We start from the raw sequence: 19,152 nt of genomic DNA on the forward strand, positions 1-19,152 counted from the left end.
AACAATGTTACTTCTCAACGATCCAAAATGATGGTCCTGATGTACATGTATGTATACCTGTATGATCACTGCAGATGGCTTTCTTTGACTTTTTACTTCCATAAGACGTGTATTTATTGACGATGTTGTTGAATATGAAGTCAATCAAACGTTCTAACGGGTGTGAACACAGACGATTTCCACAAAACGCACAAAGTCCATGTCCCCCCCACTGCCCGCCTCTACTGGCCCTTCAGCATTCACCCGGGCCGCATCTGTCCCCACCGCCCCCACCTCCTCAACCACATCCCCTTCCCAGTGGGGTCAGGTCCATGGCGGCGTTGAGCACGCCAACCAGCGCCAGCCGATCGGCTGCAAAACACCAAGCTCTAAAAAACAAGTCCACACAAACTCTCTACGTTCCCCACATTGACTTGTAGAACACGGAAAAAACGGTATCGCTCTCAGCTCCACGCTCGACACTCCATCACTCAGAGACAGAGAGAGATTTTTTTTTTTTGGATTTTTGAAAAACCTTTATTTATACAAAATCAAGGACTCGCAATACATAAAACATTGATCATTTTCCATGACCATAAAACACAACCAAACAAAGCGATGTCTCCTCAAAAGGAGCTAGAAAGGTGGCCTAAAGATTAGGTCATCTCCACTAACACAGCAGATGGCCTCCTTGAAGCACCACTTTCCAATGAACTCATCTACGTTGTTCATACTTTTGAAAAACCTGAAATGGACCCAGACTCTGGCCTTGACCAGGGACACGAAGGCCGGGAGTGCCTCTTGTCCGGCCCTGCCCTCTACTCTGTTCTTCCTGCTACAATAAATTGCAAGTTTAGCTGCTCCTACTATAAAGTTGAGCAGCTTCCATTTTGTGGCGTGTTTTTTATTGTAGCTGACACCTACTATGAAGGTGTTCTGAGACCATCTTTCCTCAAAACGGTTAAAAACATCCTGCAGTGCATTGAAGAGGGAGTAGAGCCTCTTGCAATAATAAAAACAGTGAAAAACAGTCTCTACTTCGCCACAAAAAAGACAGTGTCTGGCTACATCTGGGTTGATAACAGAAATAAAAGCGTTTACAGCAATCGCGCCATGTAAAATCCTCCATTGTAAGTCACCAGTTCTCTTTTTGATCGGAGGTTTGTATAAAACTTTCCATCCCACTTTGCTGCCAGTGTTTATACCAGCTCTTTTCTCCACATGTGTCTGCTCTCCCATTCAGCTTCCTCCACTTCAATACTTTAACACACCGCGCATAGATTGCCTTCCCTTTTGCAGCGTGCAGGTCCAGCTTCTCCTGTGCTCCGTCTAGTAGTGGTCCTCACCTGTCCCTCCTCACCCTCCCTACCCCCCCGCTCAACCTCACCGGTCCCCTCCTCACCCTCCCTACCCCCCCGCTCAACCTCACTTGTCCCTCCTCACCCTCCCTACCCCCCCGCTCAACCTCACCTGTCCCTCCTCACCCTCCCTACCCCCCCGCTCAACCTCACCTGTCCCTCCTCACCCTCCCTACCCCCCCGCTCAACCTCACCAGTTCCCTCCTCACCCTCCTTCCGGGCTTCGCCTGTCACCCCCCCCCCCCTCCTGACTAACCTGCTGGACCCCTCCGGTCTTGTCCCTACTTCCCTGCTGCGCTTTGCCATCCCCCTCCTGTCCTTCCCTCCCATTGTCCCCTCCCCTAATGTTCTGGACAGAGGAGGTCTTTGCTGGACATTTCCTGCTGAGATGTCCCTCCTCCCCACAGCTAAAACATTTGGTGTTTTCCGAGGTCGCGAGGTCGTAGTCAAAACCATCTACTCTAATCCTGAAAACCAAGTTGAGATCCTTGTCTCTGTCATTTAATATCATGAGAAGTGTTCTCCTGTGTGACACCACATGCCTCAGGAGAGGGGATCTGCACCCCGAAGGCACTTTCCTGATCTGAGACATAATCTTTCCGTGCCTCTCCAGCTCCTTAATCAGCGCCTCGTCTCTGATAGACGGAGGAACGTTGGACAGCGTGACTCTGGTGGCTGGTGTGGTGAGAGGCAGGACGGGCACCAGCGTGTCGTCCACCACGATCCCCTCCTCTACCACCACGTTGGCTTTCTCAACGCTCCCTAGAAAAATCACCACGCGTTATTCATGCGGGCGGCGGATTTCACGCTGCCGTGGCCGACCACTCTCCCCGCGGCCAAGCCGCATTCCTCCACCGAGCACGAAGAACCCGGTGCGATCCTGACGCCGTGTTTCCTCGCCAGGCGGGTCAGTTCCATAGTGGCGTTCAGCATGCCGACCAGCGACAGCTGATCGGCTGCAAAGAAACGCACACTTTAGGAAAACAAGCCCCCCAACAAGTCCACTCAACCACTAACATACTTATGCGCTACAATCAAACTATGTCTATCTCACATCCACCAGTGGAAAAATACGCTCGAAACAAACCTAAACCGCTCTCAGCAACACGCTCTGCTCGAGCAAACCTCCTTCACTCAGAGAGAGAGAGAGAGAGGGAGAGAGAGAGAGAGAGAGAGACAGAGAGAGAGATTTTTTGATTTTTTAGAAAAACAATTTATTTTACATATTTCAACAACTTTGTCAATGTGTTAAAAAAGGTCACAGATTTCCTTCCTTTGTTAAAAAAAAACAAGACAAAGCAACAACAAAACAAAACAAACAAAGCAAAATTATATTTCATGCCATAAAAACGGGAGCAAACACCAATTCATTCTTTTCCACTGAGCACACAACATTATTAAAACACCAGCGTTGTTTAAAAGTGTCTACGTCTCCAATGTGTTTATAAAAGCGGAACTCTAGCCAGAGCCTGGCCCTGATGTTCACCAGCCACACTGCTCTGGCCTCCTGCCCCTCTCCGTCCTTCACTCTGGCCTTCCTGCTTAGATAAATGGCCATTTTGGCTTCCCCTGAAAGATAGTTGAGGAGCTGCCATTTTTCTTTTTCTGCTTTTTTGTAGGCAGCTCCCATGATAAAAATCTTTTCAGTAAAAACCACATTAAAAAGACTAAAAACCGATGTTAAAAGAGAGAAGAAACTCGTAAGTCTCTTACTCTGTAAAAACATGATAAATAGTCTCTCGGAGGTCACAGAAGGGGCATTTGCTCAGAACAGTGGGATTAATAACAGAAATAAAAGCGTTGGAGGCGACAGCACCGTGTAAAATTCTCCACTGGAGGTCGGCAGTCCGTTTCTTGAGGGGAGGTTTGTATAAAATCCTCCACTGTGGGCCCGGTCCATTTTGTCCCAGTCTGTTGGACCACACAGTGGGGAGCCTGTCGCACAGTCCGGACCGGTTTATGCTCTTCACGCAGTTAAAATACAGAGTCTTCTTGTCTGCTTCGTGCAATGTCAGCGCTTTGGGGCGTGTTGTGGCGAGCAGGGGGCCGGTGAGTTCCCCTAGTCCTGGGCTCAGGTAGATCTCGGGGGAGGGGTCTGCAGGGTCCGGCTCCACGTCTTTCTGGCTGTAGTCTGTGAGGTGGCTCCTTTCCTCCTCAGTCAGCCTCTGGTTCCACAGCTCCAGGAGCCTCCTCGCCATCCGGACGGAGTGCAGCCCCAGCAGAGAGCCCAGGGCCGGGGCGTCGCTCAGCGTCGGCCCCACTGCGTCCACCAGCTGCTGCAGGCACAGGACTCGTGCTTTCAGCAGCGCCCCCATCAGGCCTGGGGTACCACTGCTGCTGATGTCCAGCCTGGCTCTGTAGATCAAAGGTTCTCTCAACAACCAGTACAGAGAGAAAGACTGTGGGCACCTTTTATGATTAAAAAGGGCCCAAGACTTAAAAACACCCTGATAAAACGGAGGTAGCCCATTTAACTTTAAAAATTTAGAATCAATTAAAAACAGAGCAGTATCCAGCCCCAGGTTGTTTGCACGTCTAAAAATGCAGCTGGCCACGTCCCTCCATACTAAAAACTCCGGACCTGTGAGATATTTCTGTAAAAACTGGAGTCTAAAAGTGGTCGTCCGGCTGGCCAGGTGGACGAGGCCCTGTCCCCCCTCCTCTCTGGCTAAAAACAGCACCCCTTGTGGCACCCAGTGTAGACCCCCCAAAAGAAATCCACCATTTTCTTCTGTAAGTTGGCGAGGAAGCCTGAGGGAGGGTCCAGGCAGGTAAGACGGTGCCACAGCTGGGATGCAATCAGGTTGTTTAAAACCAAAACTCTACCTTTAAAAGACATTTGAGGGAGCAGCCATTTCCATTTGGAAAGTTTCCCCTCTATCTTCTCTGTGACGCCCTCCCAGTTCTTCTGGACGATGCTCTCTTGTCCTAGATAAATCCCCAGGTATTTAAAACCATCTTTCCTCCACACTAGGCTTTGGGGAAGAACTGGGAGGCCGCCACGCCATTCACCGACAGCGAGGGCTTCACTTTTTTTCCAGTTCACCCTCGCTGGTAAATCCACTTTCGCAAAGATAAGTTGTTGCAAAGGGCAAAAGGCTCATCATTGCTTTTGGTTGTGGAAAGTCTTTGTGGCTGGAGATCCAGAACTGTGTGGTTTGGTTTGGTAAATGTTTCTGAACGTACGGTCAGTGGATAGTTGGATGAGCTGATCCTCCTCTGTCACTGTCAGGCGTGTGCCGTCTGCTGCGTTGTCTCTGGATGGAAACTGTATCCAGGCCTTGTCCCTGCGCCGGGAGTCAGCCTCAGAAAAGTACTTCCCACATTGTCCTTCCAGCGCCTCCACAAGAACTGCGCGTGTTGCGGGAGGCGAGAGCACAGCAGAATCCCCCAGCTCATCCACTGACAGAAACATGGAAGATATTCCCTCCCCGATGAGAAAGCCTTCCATTCTGTCACACAGCTGATGCCGTGTGTATCGCCACCTTGCATGGAACTGTTTAGTTGGTTCAACTCAGCGAAAACGTCAGCAAGATATGAAAGTTTGGTGACACATTGTCAGTGAAAAGTGCAGCCAGCTCTGTGCGCTTTTGGAAAAGTAAAAACTCCCCAATAGATTTGCGTAGTTCCCCGTGAAAGCCGTCGCCCCTCAGAATGGTCCAGTAGCCCAGTGTGTTCTTCTCCCTCAGCAGCACAGAGATTAGAGAACAGACGCCTTTGCAAAGCACTCTTCTTGACTATATTTACAACTTTACAACATAAGCAGAATGTTCAGCAGTGTGTGATCGGGGGAAGCACTGAACCCAGTGTGGTTTTCTCCCCCACAAAGTGGCACCTTACAGCCAGGTAGGCATCCATACTGATGGATGTCCACATGTCAGAAGTAAGGCTAACAGCAGCCACCTTTTCCACTTTAGCCTTCTCCTTAGCTGACTCCTCCTCAGCCTCCACCACGGCCTGCAGAGCCTAAAGGAAAACACATCTAGTGCTGAACTGTGAGACAATGAAGTACTCATGTGTTTCATGCACCCACACATACCTGCCTTGTAGGGAGAACACGATGAGGATCCAGTTTGGACACAAATGCCCTGAATCATCCACAATACTGAAGGGCTGCGTGTCCTTCGCTGTCATGGAGACGAGGCTTCATCCAGCTCTTGTTTTAAAAGAGAATGAATACAGTGTCTGTTACCTGTCTTTATTTGCACAATGAACAACAGTGAATAATTGTGTTGGTGCATTTGTAATATTGTAATGACTTACCTTGGCTGGGTGAAGCTCCAGTTTCCTCCTTATTCTCATGCAAGGCACGGTGAGGCCTCAGCATGGAGGAGGTGCTGTTATTGCACCCAAACTCCTCGGAGCACAATAAACACCTCACCTTTGAATCAAATAAGAAACTGAAAAATACAGTTCTTGATAAGCAAACCTAATGTGTCTGAAATAGAGTGAGATTCAGCTCACCTTATTAGGAGTGATCTAATCACAGAGGAAGTCCTCCTCTTCCTAGCTGGCTCCATCTTATCACCTGTCCTTCTCTCCTCACTCTCAACTATCTCTCTCTAAACTCTCCAAACGATATAAACTATCCGAACCATCCAAACTCTAACTGACCAACTCTCCACCAACAACCCACATCTTGAATGGAGCCTGAGGGGTTTATACATGGAAGTAAATCTGAAGCCCTTCCCGAAGCGTCACGTGGTCCCGCCGGGCAGCGAGGCTTCGGACGCCATCGTTTATGGCTCCTCCCCTAAATGAAGCGAGCCTCGGTACGCGCTGCGAGGACACGCCCCCTCAGTTACTCGACACGCGCGAGGCGTCGGCACATCTGGTAACGTCACTAATTTTGACTATTAAAGTCTTTTTGTTTTCAAGCTCTGCGTCTGGGTGCTGCCTCTGCCTTCCCCCATCACCAACTGAGTAATACATGAACATATAGAAACATATAGATTATTAGTGTTAAACATAAATACAACAAACACGTAAACAGAATTACTTGTCAGTTGTAAAAAGGTCACAGCAGCTATATAATAAATAGCTGCTGTGACCTTTGACAGATAATATGAGGACTTTGGAAATGTGAAAAAAGACATTGATGCCCCAAGAAAATGGTCCATGTTGAATTTTGTGGCTCCTCCATCTGTGTTTTTTCAAATAAAGAAACAAAAACATAATTCAAGTAAGCAGATGGCTCCATCAGCTAAAAACAAAAGTACAACCATATTTTTCATGAAGCTTCACTGCTTCATAAAGCTTCATAAAGCTTCATAAAGCTTCATCTGGCTTCATCTGGCCGTCACTAGTAAACAGCAGAATGTGCTCAGAGGAACTGAAGTCACACAGAAAGAACTACAGAACAGGAGTTTGCTGGACAACACGAGCAGAGCTACTGAGCCACGTTACCACGTAGGAGTATTAACAAGGTGCCACTGGAGAGGTGAACAGCCCGGCTCTAAATACTGCAGGGGTGGATCATGGAATGTGGATCAGCTGTGTAGGAATGGAGCAGGATGAACGGCCACGCCTCCTCACCTGCTTCCTCTAGACACGCCCCTTTTCTCTTCTGGTTGATGCTTCAGCAAAACCAGAGCTACAAGACAAAGAGTTTGGCGGCAAATCCGGTTGATGCGCGTGAATCAAACATCGTGGACGTGAACTTCCTCGCTCGCCAGCCACCGGCATCTCCACGTCTGATTGGTTCCACTTTTCGTCCTTGGATCGGCTGGATTTCGTCCCTGTTGACCGTTGTGAATCCCCAGAACTGATGGAGCAGGATGAACGGATCGGATTAACGGTACCTGAGGTGTGCAAGTGGTACATGAAGACAGACAATGTCCCTCTCTGTCTTCTTCACAAATGGCTGTGGAAACCCCTCACGTGAGATCTATGTCACTTCCGTTTTACTTTCACTATGAGTCATTGCTGTAAATCACCGTTAGCTGAGTAGCACATTAGCTGCCATTAGATAGCTGGTATCAGCGTTTTCTGTTAACAACCTTTAAAAAACACTGCAGAGTCCAATCAAAGTTCTGATGAGATAATAATGATAATAATGCTATGATGTCATAACTGAATAAACTCATCATTGGAAAATATTTAAAAGTTAGCTAAATATCTACTGAATTAAACTTTCTTTACAAATACATGTAATATTAAAAGCAGCATCAAGGGTTTGCAGTCAAAATGATTCAGTTTTGATTTGACACAAGATTGAAAGAACTATCTTCACATGTTGTTGTTTTTATAAGCTAATATCCCCCACAACACGCTAGAGACGTTTTACAGCAGTCAATGAATATCTTTTTCCTAAAGTGGACATCATGGTTCTCCACAGCGTGTCCTCCGGCCTCAAACGTTGGAGCGTCTCCTGTCAAAACTGGAGCTCGCACTCATTCCAACACACTCCATATGGATTTCCTGCAGGAGGAAAAGACGACTTGTCAACAAGGCAAAAGTGATGGTGATCAGGATGCTCGGCCTGCGCTTAGTGCTCCTAATGGCCTTTGGCACGTTTCACTGCGCCCAAAGGAAAGCCACCAATCAGAGCCTGGAGTCTCCAACACAGCTGTCAATCACTGCCAGTGACACGTTGACAATCAAACCGTCTGATCTAAACGTCCTATTAGCTGTTTCAGAGGCATGTTTCAGCTACTGATGAGCAGTAAAACATGTTGGGACAGAAAGCAGTCGAGCCAGGACGTGTCTCCTTGTGGACGTGTAGATTATGTCTCGTGTTCTACAGTCAAGAGACAGTGAGACGTTTCATCGAAGCCACTAAATGTTGCTTTAAAGCCGTCATCACAAAGACATAGTTTCACTTTGTGTGTTTGTCTTGAAGGACACGCTACATCCAGCCGGAGGAAGATGAAGCAGGTAAACGGCTACAAATAGAACACAATGAAGCTGAGTAACACACACACACTGAAACACAGAGCATCTCACCAATGGTGAAGCTGAAGCGTCCGTGCAGAAAGTAGCACTGCCGCCCTTTTTAAACGCCTGTTTGTTGGACGTTGGTCGTGTCGTTGGGCTCCTGATGTGCACGGTGTCCCTCAGTGGGTGAGGGGGGGCCGTTCTCTCTGTGCTGCTGTGGACGGGTGTTCAGGGTAAACGCCGCCCTTTTCCTCTTTGCTCTTCGCCCCTCGAGGCTCTAACAACTCTGATCTGCTCCATTGAGACACTTTCATGTCTGATATTTATATTTACTGTGAATTAGTTTCCTCTGCTGCTCCGTCACACACAGCGTTTCTATTTGAAATGAGAAGCAAACTAAAGCGTGATAGTTAAACACCCGACAGTCAAGAAGCGTATTCAAATGTTTCAGAGCAGCTGACGTCATCGAGGCAGCTGCTGTCCCATGAAATGAGCGTCCTCTGTTGTCCCCGTGAGTCAGGACCCCCGAGTCTGTTCTCCCCAGAACGCAAGTCCGTCCTCTGCGTCCCATCGTTGAGAAAGGGCCCCACGTTGGGAGGTTAATACGAGCAGCGTGGAGATCAGGACCTTCAGCTGCTTCCACGTGTCGTCCAGTCAACAGGGGACACGAGGACAGAGGTCCCTCATGATGCAGCTGTGGACAGTCTTCTCGTATGTTTCTGTTGCTGCTTATTACCCGTCCATGACCAGCCGTTCTCCTGAAGCTTCCCCTGGACCGAGGCGCTAATGGAACCACTGAGCTCCACCACCGGGGCTCCCTGAAGACCTTTACTGGTGCTCTGAGTTCTCTCCGTTCTTCCTGCTGCAGGAACGTCTCCGCGCCCCTCAGCTGCTGTTCATACAGCTGTCAATCATGTTGAATGACACGTGAATGAAGGCGGCACGATGCAGCGCGCTGAGGCCATGCAGATAAGCTCAAGTAGCGGTAAGCCTTGTAGTGACGTCATTGTCTTAACTCAGGTAGAGACGTGATGTCACCTGTCAATCACAGGTCAGTGGAGCCACGATAATGAAGTAACTGTTGTTCTTTGGTGACTAAAGAGCCTCTTCTTGTTCACAACAACAGGTTCAGTCATCGAGCAGCAGCACATGTGGGATTAGTTCACTTCCTGCTTGTAGTTCACTGAGAACGTCAGCGCCTCTGGACACGATGGACTAACATCTGGAGGGACAACGTCCCCTTGCTGGACATCAACACGAGTTCCCTCGTTGTCCTCTTACAGGACGTCGTCCCACACACGTCTCTGGTTTAGTTCAGTGTGTTGTGTTCTAGTGTCTTTGAAACACTTAAAACGCACTTATGTGACGTCACAGAACTAACCGGTGGCTCTGTGGGCCACAGCGCCCCCACGTGGGCAAACCAAGCAGCTGCTTATAAGCGCTCAGCCTGACGGTGACGTGTGCTGCAGAACTCTGTTCAGAAAGGGTTGAATTAAACAAACGCTGCTGCCTAACCGGCCCAAACATCACCACTAACATCAAGTAGAAGAGCCTTTGTGAACCACGCGGAGCTCATCTGTTATTCGGCAACACGAAATCACCTGAAGAACCAACGTGTCTGATAACAATCACACTCTGAGCCCTTTGGACATGTTGTCTCATCAGGAGACCGTAGCGGTTTATCGGCTCTCACGTTGAACTAACTTACATCCGGAAGACGTTTACAGCAACACGAGCCTTCGGAGTCTTTTCGCTTCCGTTTCTGTGTGTTTCTCCTCCATGTTCCGGTGAACGGAGCTGCTAAAACGAGATGTTTCTACAAGGAGGTCTGGTGGAGAGGACAGAGACTCTCATTATGAAGGGATGGGGACGGAAGTGGAGTGTGGAGGGAGTCGTGTCAGTGGAGCAGGGTGGGCCCGACTGCTTTAGACCCCTGATGCGTCTCATAGAAGAGACGGGACCAGGTCGTAGGATCCAGGTAACAGCGGCAGGCTGAGCAATAAACCCTGAACCTGCACACTCCGGTCCAGCAGGTGGCGCGATGCACCTGGTCACGTGACGCTGGTTGCGACCCGCCAGAACAAAGCGGAAGAAGAAGAAGAAGAAGAAGAAGAAGACGTGAGGGAGACGCGTAGAAAGTCACCAAGCTTCACTTTAACGTCTTAAAGTGTCACATCGTGTGAGTATGTCCCGTGACACACAGCGTGTGTTTACTGTGTGTTTGTGTGTTAACGGGCCGTCAACCTTTGCAAAGTTCCTTTACCGTTTAGACGAAAAATACGGAAATCAAACGAAAATACGGAAATAACACCGTTTTATTTTAGTTTTTTCGCTTTAAACCAAAAGAGTAAATGTCCTTTTCTGTCCAAATCCAAACACGAAAAACGACCGATCTGTTTTTCTGTAAATCCCTTTTTGTTTGTTCCTTTTAAAACGAAACCGAAGCGCAGCCGCTAAACCGGAAGTGCGCACATTTTAACAGTAAAACGCAATAGAACGTTTGTACGATAGAAATCCGTCTGTGACGCAACAATATCTATAATATAGCAGAGTAACATTAGAAGAATGAATATGAAACGTCATCGTGTGTTAACAACAGCAGTTGACTACACGCAGACACGTTTACATTCATCCATGTACACAGATACTCATTCATCTGTGCGCTGTTTGATGCAATATAGTTATTAATATAGTAACAACACATTTATTACTGTAGGTAATGACACAGTTTGTGGTGGCAGACTCGTTGCTGTTGGCTCTGATATTTATTTCCAGTATTGTTGTGTTGCTTCAGTGCTCAGAGACACTTTAAGGAGAGTAAACGTGTTCACATCTCCACCACTAGGGGGCAGAATACGACTATTTAAAGCAAAAAGCAAGGTCTCTTTGTTACACTTCCATCCTAAATCAAGCTGTAGACCAAAGAGCTCAAAGGTCCAAGATGAGAAGATATAATGTTGGTCTAAAGAAAATGACTCGTGTGACTTTACGGCCTTCAGACATTTGGACTCTAGAACATTTGACACATTTTCCCAAATGTCACGAGACGAGAGCAGAAAAGAGAAGGATTGGTTCTCTGTCCTTCTTTGCTGCCATGTGACCTGTGACCTCAGAGGGACCTCTGGAGCTGTGGGCGGATGCACAGCGTACTTTTGATTAGTTTCCTCTCATCAGCAGTCAAAGGTCCATTGATCCTGAGAACACTGTGGTGGCCTTAATAGAGGCTTCAATGATCCGATCCCCTTCCAGGTAGTGAGTGCTTGTGCTTCTATGAAAGCAGAATCATTCCCCTCCTTTAGCTTCAAGGTAACAAAGTCAAATCCACCTCTATGAGTTTCATATGGCAAATGTTTTACAGCTACAAATACTTGTAGAGCACCACGAGTGTCTCCACACTAGCTGAGCGTAACATCCTCTTTCCCTCAACATGTTCCGTTCCTCCACAGAGCAGTTGGGTCTGACACCCCCTGCTCCTCAACACCTGCAGAACTTCTTTAGCTTTCAAGTCCATGAAGGATTAAACAGCCACAAACCTGCCAAGAGGAGGAAGTCCACCCGAACTGACAAGCAGGACCAGGAGACAATGAATGAGGGGAAGATGGACGGAGCCAAATAGAGGACAAGAGGACAATGAGCCTAAACATGCAGCCTGGGCTACAATGGAATAGTTCACATCAAAGCATTCATGTTGTAAAACGGCCCAAAGCCCAAACCTCAACCACACCGATTGGTTCTTAAATGAGATGAACAGTCAAACGTTTGGACACGTTTACTCATTCGATTCAATGAGAAAGTGTCCAAACCTTTGGACTGAATTGGGCTACAAAAACATCTGTAATAACCGAGATCCATTTATATTCACTAGCTAACGTTTCTTCATATGCTACCCTGCTATACGCTGGATCACTGACGCATTTATACCCTACAAACCTTCCATTCCAGGACTTTTACTGTGAAAATGTGCACTTCTGGTTTAGCTGCTGCGCTTCCATTTGGCTTCATAGGAAAAACCCAAATTGGTGGTTTGTCAATAACGTGTGAGCTCTGCCAGCAGGTTGGTGTGAAGGTGTGAAGGTGTGGACTCTGCTATGAATCAGGCTGAGGACCCAGAGGACGGAGTCCCTCCCTCTGAAGCCCCTCTGTGTGGGGAACATGACAGCCAGACCAAAGCTCAGAGGTGAGAGGACCATCTCCAACTGTCCTCCACTCGTCTCCATGTCCCAACGTCTCGACTCACTGACTCTGCTTCTATGTGTGACCAGGACCCATCAGAGACCAGGACCTGGACCTGGACCCAGCTGTGTGTCCATGAAGAGTAACCAGTCTATGAATCTTCCTATAGAATTCAAAGATGTTGGTCCCTCTGTTGATGCAAGGTGAGGGTCTCAGGCTGATGATGAGGGTCCTTCCTCAATACCTGAGACGGAGAGAACGGACTCACAGGTACAAGAGAACGTTCATTTCCACATGTGGAACAGCAGCTGAGTTGTTTATTGATTGGACAGCAAGTCTGATCTGATAACTGAGATATTTGAGCTAATTGTATGTCTGATTGTGTGTGTGTGTGTATATATATATATATATATATATATATATGCATGTAGATGACCACACGTGAAAGATCTTACGGAGAAATACTCAATAATTCATATTTGGAAAATATGTGTTTATTATTATTACAGCTCAGAGTCCCTTTGAATGCACAATAATAGACAATAACAAGCTGCATACAGACAAGATGTTAAAGTTTAATTTAAACAGATATGAATCTAAACTCTGATCTCAAAGAGACGAAACGTTACTGGTGAACGAACATCAGTCTGACAACAGATTAAACGTTAAGAACACGCAGCCTAGTTATAGTCTATATCTCATGTGTATATATACATATATACTGTATGTGTATAAGCTGAATTATAGTATAGTTTCATCTCATGTATAACTTGAATACCAGCGGGTCATTTCAAGAAGACTCCCCGAGAACAGGCCGCATATTGAGAAAGAGCCCAGATGTTTCTATCAGACTTTCTGTTGGACAGACTCTGACTCTTTATGTGTGACCCAGGACTCATCACAGACCAAGACCAGGACCAGGACCTGGACCCAGCTGTGTGTCCATGAAGAGTAACCGGTCTATGAGTCCTCCTCTAAACTTCAAAGATGTTGGTCCCTCTGTTGATGCAAGGTGAGGGTCTCAGGCTGATGATGAGGTGTTTCTACCAGACTCTCTGGTGGAGGTTCTGGGTTTCTTGCTCCAGGGCCCTTCAGCAGTGTCCAGTGAGGGAGGGAGAGCTCCATGGAGGACTTGGTGAGACCTGTTGGGACTAAACCAAACTGACTGGTGAAGAAAACAGTGAGCTGAAAGACTGAACTGTTGATTCTCAGTGGGACCAGCAGGACCAGTAGACCTAAACCACTACAGGGAGTCATGTGGTCCACATCCAGACCTCACGTCATGGACCTTTACCTTGTTTTGGTCTCTGTGAGGACGGACACCATGTGAGCTGATGCTTCATGATTAGATGATGATGTGATGATGTAATCTCAGTGTTTCTTTCAGTTCACATCAGCAGAGAGGAACGTCTCCTGAACCCAGATGTTTGTCCATGAAGAGTGATCGGTCTAATGATCGTCTGCTTAACTTCAAAGACGGACGCCGTTCTTATGACCCAGAGTAAGTTCTTAAACAGATGAAGAACTGTTCTGATCCTCAGTCATGAATTACATAAATGTTTGTTCATTGTTTAAAGTGTTGTTTCCATGACGATCCATCATGACAGAACTCATTATCTTCATCTGACTGGTCTGTGTGTGTTTAAGTGTGAATCATTAACTGTAAACATCCTCAGATGTAAACACAATGTGATCTAGTTCCTCCACATCAGGATCAGCAGAGGTCACATCTGGTTATATAATAAAGGTGGTAATATGTTCTGCAATAATATCGGCATGTTGTTAAATTCATCCTCTAAACACAGCTGTTGCTTGTCAGATGCAATCAGATGGACGGTAATAAAACGCCATGATGCCGTCACAATGCGTAATGACGCTGATGGCTGATCTTCGCTCTTAGAAGACGTGGCACATGGAAGGATTGGCGCTGTAGTGCAGCGCACCATCGGCCTGTTTAAGGGCGGATGGTGCTGCCTCGACTGCACTGGAGGGAGGTTGTTGTTTACTCCTGAAAAGGTGTGAAACATCTTGCTGCATGTGCTGTGCTACATGATGTGGCACAGCTTCCAAACGCGCCTCGACCCCCTGACGCCGATGTTGGCCCAGACCCTGTCCCCGATCCCCAATCACTGCCGCCAGTCTCTCATCAGGAGGGGACAGCTCCGGTGTCCCTTTACCCCCCGTGGAGACACACCTTGGCGATGGCGCGCTAAACGCTTTTTTGCTTCCACTTTGATGTCAGACCAGTTTTTCTTTATTTCGGTCCGAGGTTGTGAGGCTGCAGCGTCGCTCTGCAACCTTTTGCCCCTCAGGTGCCTTGTTGGCATCAGTGTCACTGTGTCCTCCAAAGAGCATCTTACTTCTCCTTCCCACCTCCCAATGATCATTTCCACTTCACACTGAGTGAAGTTACGTTTCTTCGTTTTCCTCTTAGTGTTTGTCATGATTTCGCAAACGATGAATATTCATTTGTGGGCGTTCCACAGACTATATATGGGCAACTATGGGTGTGACATGAAGCCGCAAAAGCTGCGCTGCATTTAGAAGTGATTGTGATTTATTAAGGGAAAACTGCGTAGGACGTTTTATAAGTCTGAATATTTCTGTGCGTACGCACGTCCTACGTTTCATCCGTACGCCACTTCTGGAGCAAATCCTACGCAAGCTTTTATAAATGAGGCCCCTGGTCCCCCTGGTCTAACACATGCGCTCACTCACAGAGTGCGACCCCCAGTGGACTGATTAGGAATAGCAGCTACTTTTATAGAAAAGCAATTTGTGTCTTTCTGTAATTCTGACAATAGTAAAGTCATCCATCGGGCTGCACTGGACCCCCCGCAGACCAGATTTGGCCCTCGGGCCTTGAGTTAGACACCCATCATCTAACTGGTCTGTGTGTGTTTAAGTGTGAATCATTAACTGTAAACATCCTCAGATGTAAACACAATGTGAGCTAGTTCCTCCACATCAGGATCAGCAGAGGTCACATCTGGAGACAGCTGCAGGTTTCTAGAGACAGATGACTGGGACTGAACATGTGATTAGAATAAACTCAGTGCTCTGTGGACCAGCTGACTTGGTCTCTGGACTCCATGCAGAGGTTTGGACAAAGTATCGTCAGTAGACTCTGTGAAAAGGTCCAAGATTAGTTTCAGAAGATCTAAGGAGACTTCTGGAGGTCAGGGGACGGACTAAAGAGGTTTGGAGTAGTTCCATAGGACTTTGTACCAGATGCAGAGGTCTGCAGACGTTGTTTTTATGACCCACAGTAAGAACTAAAACCAGATGAAACTGATGACTAACTGTCAATCAACTAATAAACTGTCCATCATCATCGACAGTCTTCAGCATCTGGTTTCCATCATGATCCATCATGACAGAAGCCAATATCATTAACTAATGTTGTATTGTGTTGATGGTCCAAACACCATGTGAGCTGATGGTTCATGTTCCTCCACAGAGAGGACCAGGAGAGCTCAGAGGTTCCCACAGGTCCGTCTGCCCAGCAGCATCAAACACACCTGGACTCCATCTTCATGGTGTGTACATGTACAACTACTTTAACATCTCTCAGTTCACCATCATCTCCATGCTGCACTTTGTAGACCAGTGGATTGTCCGTCTGTCCAACATGGACCTGATGGTGGCTTCCATGTTCTAGTTGGTGTCATTCATAGAATGTTCTGTTCCAGCTGCTGGAGGAGAACATCCTCACTTTTGTGAAGAACGAGCTAAAGAAGATCCAGAAGGTTGTGAGTTCAGATTACCCAGAATGCTTAGAGAAAGAGGATGAGGAGGTGCAGGATGAAGAGCAGAGGAGGAGCAGAGAGGCATTTGTGAAGATCTCAGTCCACTTCCTGAGGAGAATGAAGCAGGAGCAGCTGGCTGAGCGTCTGCAGAGCAGTAAGAGGATTTCTCTACAGACTTACCATGCTGATAAATGAGACCTTCACTAATGTCTCCAGAGATGGACAGAATATATTCATAGTCATTCTCTGAGGAAAGGACATGTTGAAACATATTCTTTAACTCATTGATCTTCTTTGTTGTCTTCATCCAGGACTTCCTGCTGCAGTTTGTCAGCGTGAACTCAAATCCAAACTGAAGAAGAAGTTCCAGTGTGTGTTTGAGGGGATCGCTAAAGCAGGAAACCCAACCCTTCTGAATGAGATCTACACAGAGCTCTACATCACAGAGGGAGGGACTGCAGAGGTCAATGAAGACCATGAGGTCAGACAGATTGAAACCGCATCCAGGAGACCAGCCAGACCAGAAACAACCATCAGACAAGAAGACCTCCTCAAAGCCTCAGCTGGAGGAGAGGAACCAATCAGAACCGTGATGACTAAGGGAGTGGCTGGCATTGGGAAAACAGTCCTAACACAGAAGTTCACTCTGGACTGGGCTGAAGACAAAGACCACCAGGACATACAGTTCACATTTCCATTCACCTTCAGAGAGCTGAATGTGCTGAGAGAGAAGAAGTTCAGCTTGGTGGGACTTGTTCATCACTTCTTCAGTGAAACCAGAGCAGCAAGAATCTGCAGGTTTGAAGAGTTCCAGGTTGTGTTCATCTTTGACGGTCTGGATGAGTGTCGACTTCCTCTGGACTTCCACAACAATGAGATCCTGACTGATGTCACAGAGTCGGCCTCAGTGGATATGCTCCTCACAAACCTCATCAGGGGGAAGCTGCTTCCCTCTGCTCGCCTCTGGATCACCACACGACCTGCAGCAGCAAATCAGATCCCTCCTGAGTGTGTTGGCATGGTGACAGAGGTCAGAGGGTTCACTGACCCCCAGAAGGAGGAGTACTTCAGGAAGAGGTTCAGAGATGAAGAGCAGGCCAGCAGGATCATCTCTCACATCAAGACCTCACGAAGCCTCCACATCATGTGCCACATCCCAGTCTTCTGCTGGATCACTGCTACAGTTCTGGAGGAGGTGTTGAAGACCAGAGAGGGAGGAGAGCTGCCAAAGACCCTGACTGAGATGTACATCCACTTCCTGGTGGTTCAGTCAAAAGTCAAGAAGGTAAAGTACGATGGAGGAGCTGAGACGGATCCACACTGGAGTCCAGAGAGCAGGAAGATGATCGAGTCTCTGGGAAAACTGGCCTTTGATCAGCTGCAGAAAGGAAACCTGATCTTCTATGAATCCGACCTGACAGAGTGTGGCATCGATATCAGAGCAGCCTCAGTGTACTCAGGAGTGTTCACTCAGATCTTCAGAGAGGAGAGAGGACTGTACCAGGACAAGGTCTTCTGCTTCGTCCATCTGAGTGTTCAGGAGTTTCTGGCTGCTCTTCATGTCCATCTGACCTACTTCAGCTCTGGTGTCAATCTGCTGTCAGAAGAACAAACAACCTCCCGGCGGTCTAAACGCTCTAAACCCAAACCTAAACCAAAGCGTCTCTACCGGAGTGCTGTGGACAAGGCCTTGCAGAGTCCTAATGGACACCTGGACTTGATCCTCCGCTTCCTCCTGGGTCTTTCCCTGGAGACCAATCAGACTCTCCTGCGAGGTCTGCTGACACAGACAGGAAGTCACTCACAGACCAATCAGGAGACAGTCCAGTACATCAAGAAGAAGATCAGTGAGAATGTGTCTCCAGAGAAAAGCATCAATCTGTTCCACTGTCTGAATGAACTGAATGATGGTTCTCTAGTGGAGGAGATCCAACAGTCCCTTAGATCAGGACGTCTCTCCACAGATGATCTGTCTCCTGCTCAGTGGTCAGCTCTGGTCTTCATCTTACTGTCATCAGAAGAAGATCTGGAGGTGTTTGACCTGAAGAAATACTCTGCTTCAGAGGAGGCTCTTCTGAGGCTGCTGCCAGTGGTCAAAGCCTCCAACAAAGCTCTGTAAGTACAGAGAGAGTTAATTCATACATCAGAACTTGAATATGGTGCCATCTTTTATACTTACTGCTTCTTCTTCAGACTGAGTGGTTGTAACCTCTCAGACAAAAGCTGTGACGCTCTGTCCTCAGTTCTCAGCTCCCAGTCCTCTAGTCTGAGAGAGCTGGATCTGAGTAACAACCACCTGCAGGATTCAGGGGTGGAGCTGCTTTCTGCTGGATTGAAGAGTCCACATTGTGACCTGGAGACTCTCAGGTAAGATTAAGTTACTTTGTCTTCAATGATGCGTCTAGGGAACTCTGGAACCAGAGGATCTAATCTTAGAGACAAAACATGGGGCTAAACGTCCTTTTTGTGAATTAATATCTGTGTTTCCATCACATCACGAGAACCTTGTAGACAAGACATATTTACAACATAGTAGCTTGAAAATAGACCGTCTGAAACACAATGTTCTTTCACGATAAAACATCACATGTTCATCCTGTTGTTCCTGTTATTCAGGCTTTATGATGTCCTGTTTCATATAATGAATGAATGAAAAGCAGAGGTGGGAAGAGACTGAAGATTTTAATGTGTGTCTCTACAGTGATGATCTGCTGAGTGATGGTTGATTATTTCTGATTTGATGAAGATTCATTCCACATTTACACTCACTTTGTTCTCTCTTTCTTTCTATGGAAGGAGTCAGAAGGAGGATAGAGAAGCCTAACTTTGAATTCAACTAATAAACAACAATAAATATCCCTGCCTCATCCTGATATTAATACCACAGTAATTCCTGTAAACAGCAGAGCACAATAAACCTCCTTGTTCTATGTAGAACAAAAATAATTGTAAATCCTTTCACTGAACATGTTTTTTCATGTTCTAACTGATCGTATTTTAGTCCAAACTCATCATCA

The 19,152-nt window shown here is 47.1% G+C and overlaps 1 protein-coding gene and 2 long non-coding RNA genes across 4 annotated transcripts in view; 1 reads left to right on the forward strand and 2 right to left on the reverse strand.

Annotated features, from left to right (window-relative positions):
• LOC144390396 (uncharacterized) overlaps positions 1-19,152 on the reverse strand; it is a 265,667-nt gene that overhangs the window by 237,448 nt on the left and 9,067 nt on the right. The window lies entirely within an intron of this gene.
• LOC144390265 (protein NLRC3-like) overlaps positions 1-19,152 on the forward strand; it is a 138,286-nt gene that overhangs the window by 72,614 nt on the left and 46,520 nt on the right. The window contains exons 1-8 of one of the 2 annotated variants that reach the window (XM_078096731.1): positions 10,918-12,390; positions 12,476-12,589; positions 13,279-13,398; positions 13,774-13,887; positions 15,847-15,925; positions 16,079-16,289; positions 16,447-18,250; positions 18,329-18,502. In XM_078096731.1, the coding sequence (XP_077952857.1) occupies positions 12,302-12,390; positions 12,476-12,589; positions 13,279-13,398; positions 13,774-13,887; positions 15,847-15,925; positions 16,079-16,289; positions 16,447-18,250; positions 18,329-18,502 (2,705 nt within the window). In that variant the 5' untranslated portion in view covers positions 10,918-12,301. Of the gene's footprint in view, positions 1-10,917; positions 12,391-12,475; positions 12,590-13,278; positions 13,399-13,773; positions 13,888-15,846; positions 15,926-16,078; positions 16,290-16,446; positions 18,251-18,328; positions 18,503-19,152 lie in introns of those variants that run through there. The other variant, XM_078096732.1, reaches the window with a different exon arrangement.
• On the reverse strand, positions 5,400-6,066 carry LOC144390446 (uncharacterized). Its single transcript, XR_013454490.1, has 3 exons — positions 5,802-6,066; positions 5,601-5,718; positions 5,400-5,493 (listed from the first exon to the last, which is right to left on the reverse strand). It is a non-coding gene; the product is annotated as an uncharacterized LOC144390446 (long non-coding RNA).

The sequence above is a fragment of the Gasterosteus aculeatus genome, chromosome 21, assembly GCF_964276395.1.
Source record: "Gasterosteus aculeatus chromosome 21, fGasAcu3.hap1.1, whole genome shotgun sequence".
NCBI lineage: Eukaryota > Metazoa > Chordata > Actinopteri > Perciformes > Gasterosteidae > Gasterosteus > Gasterosteus aculeatus.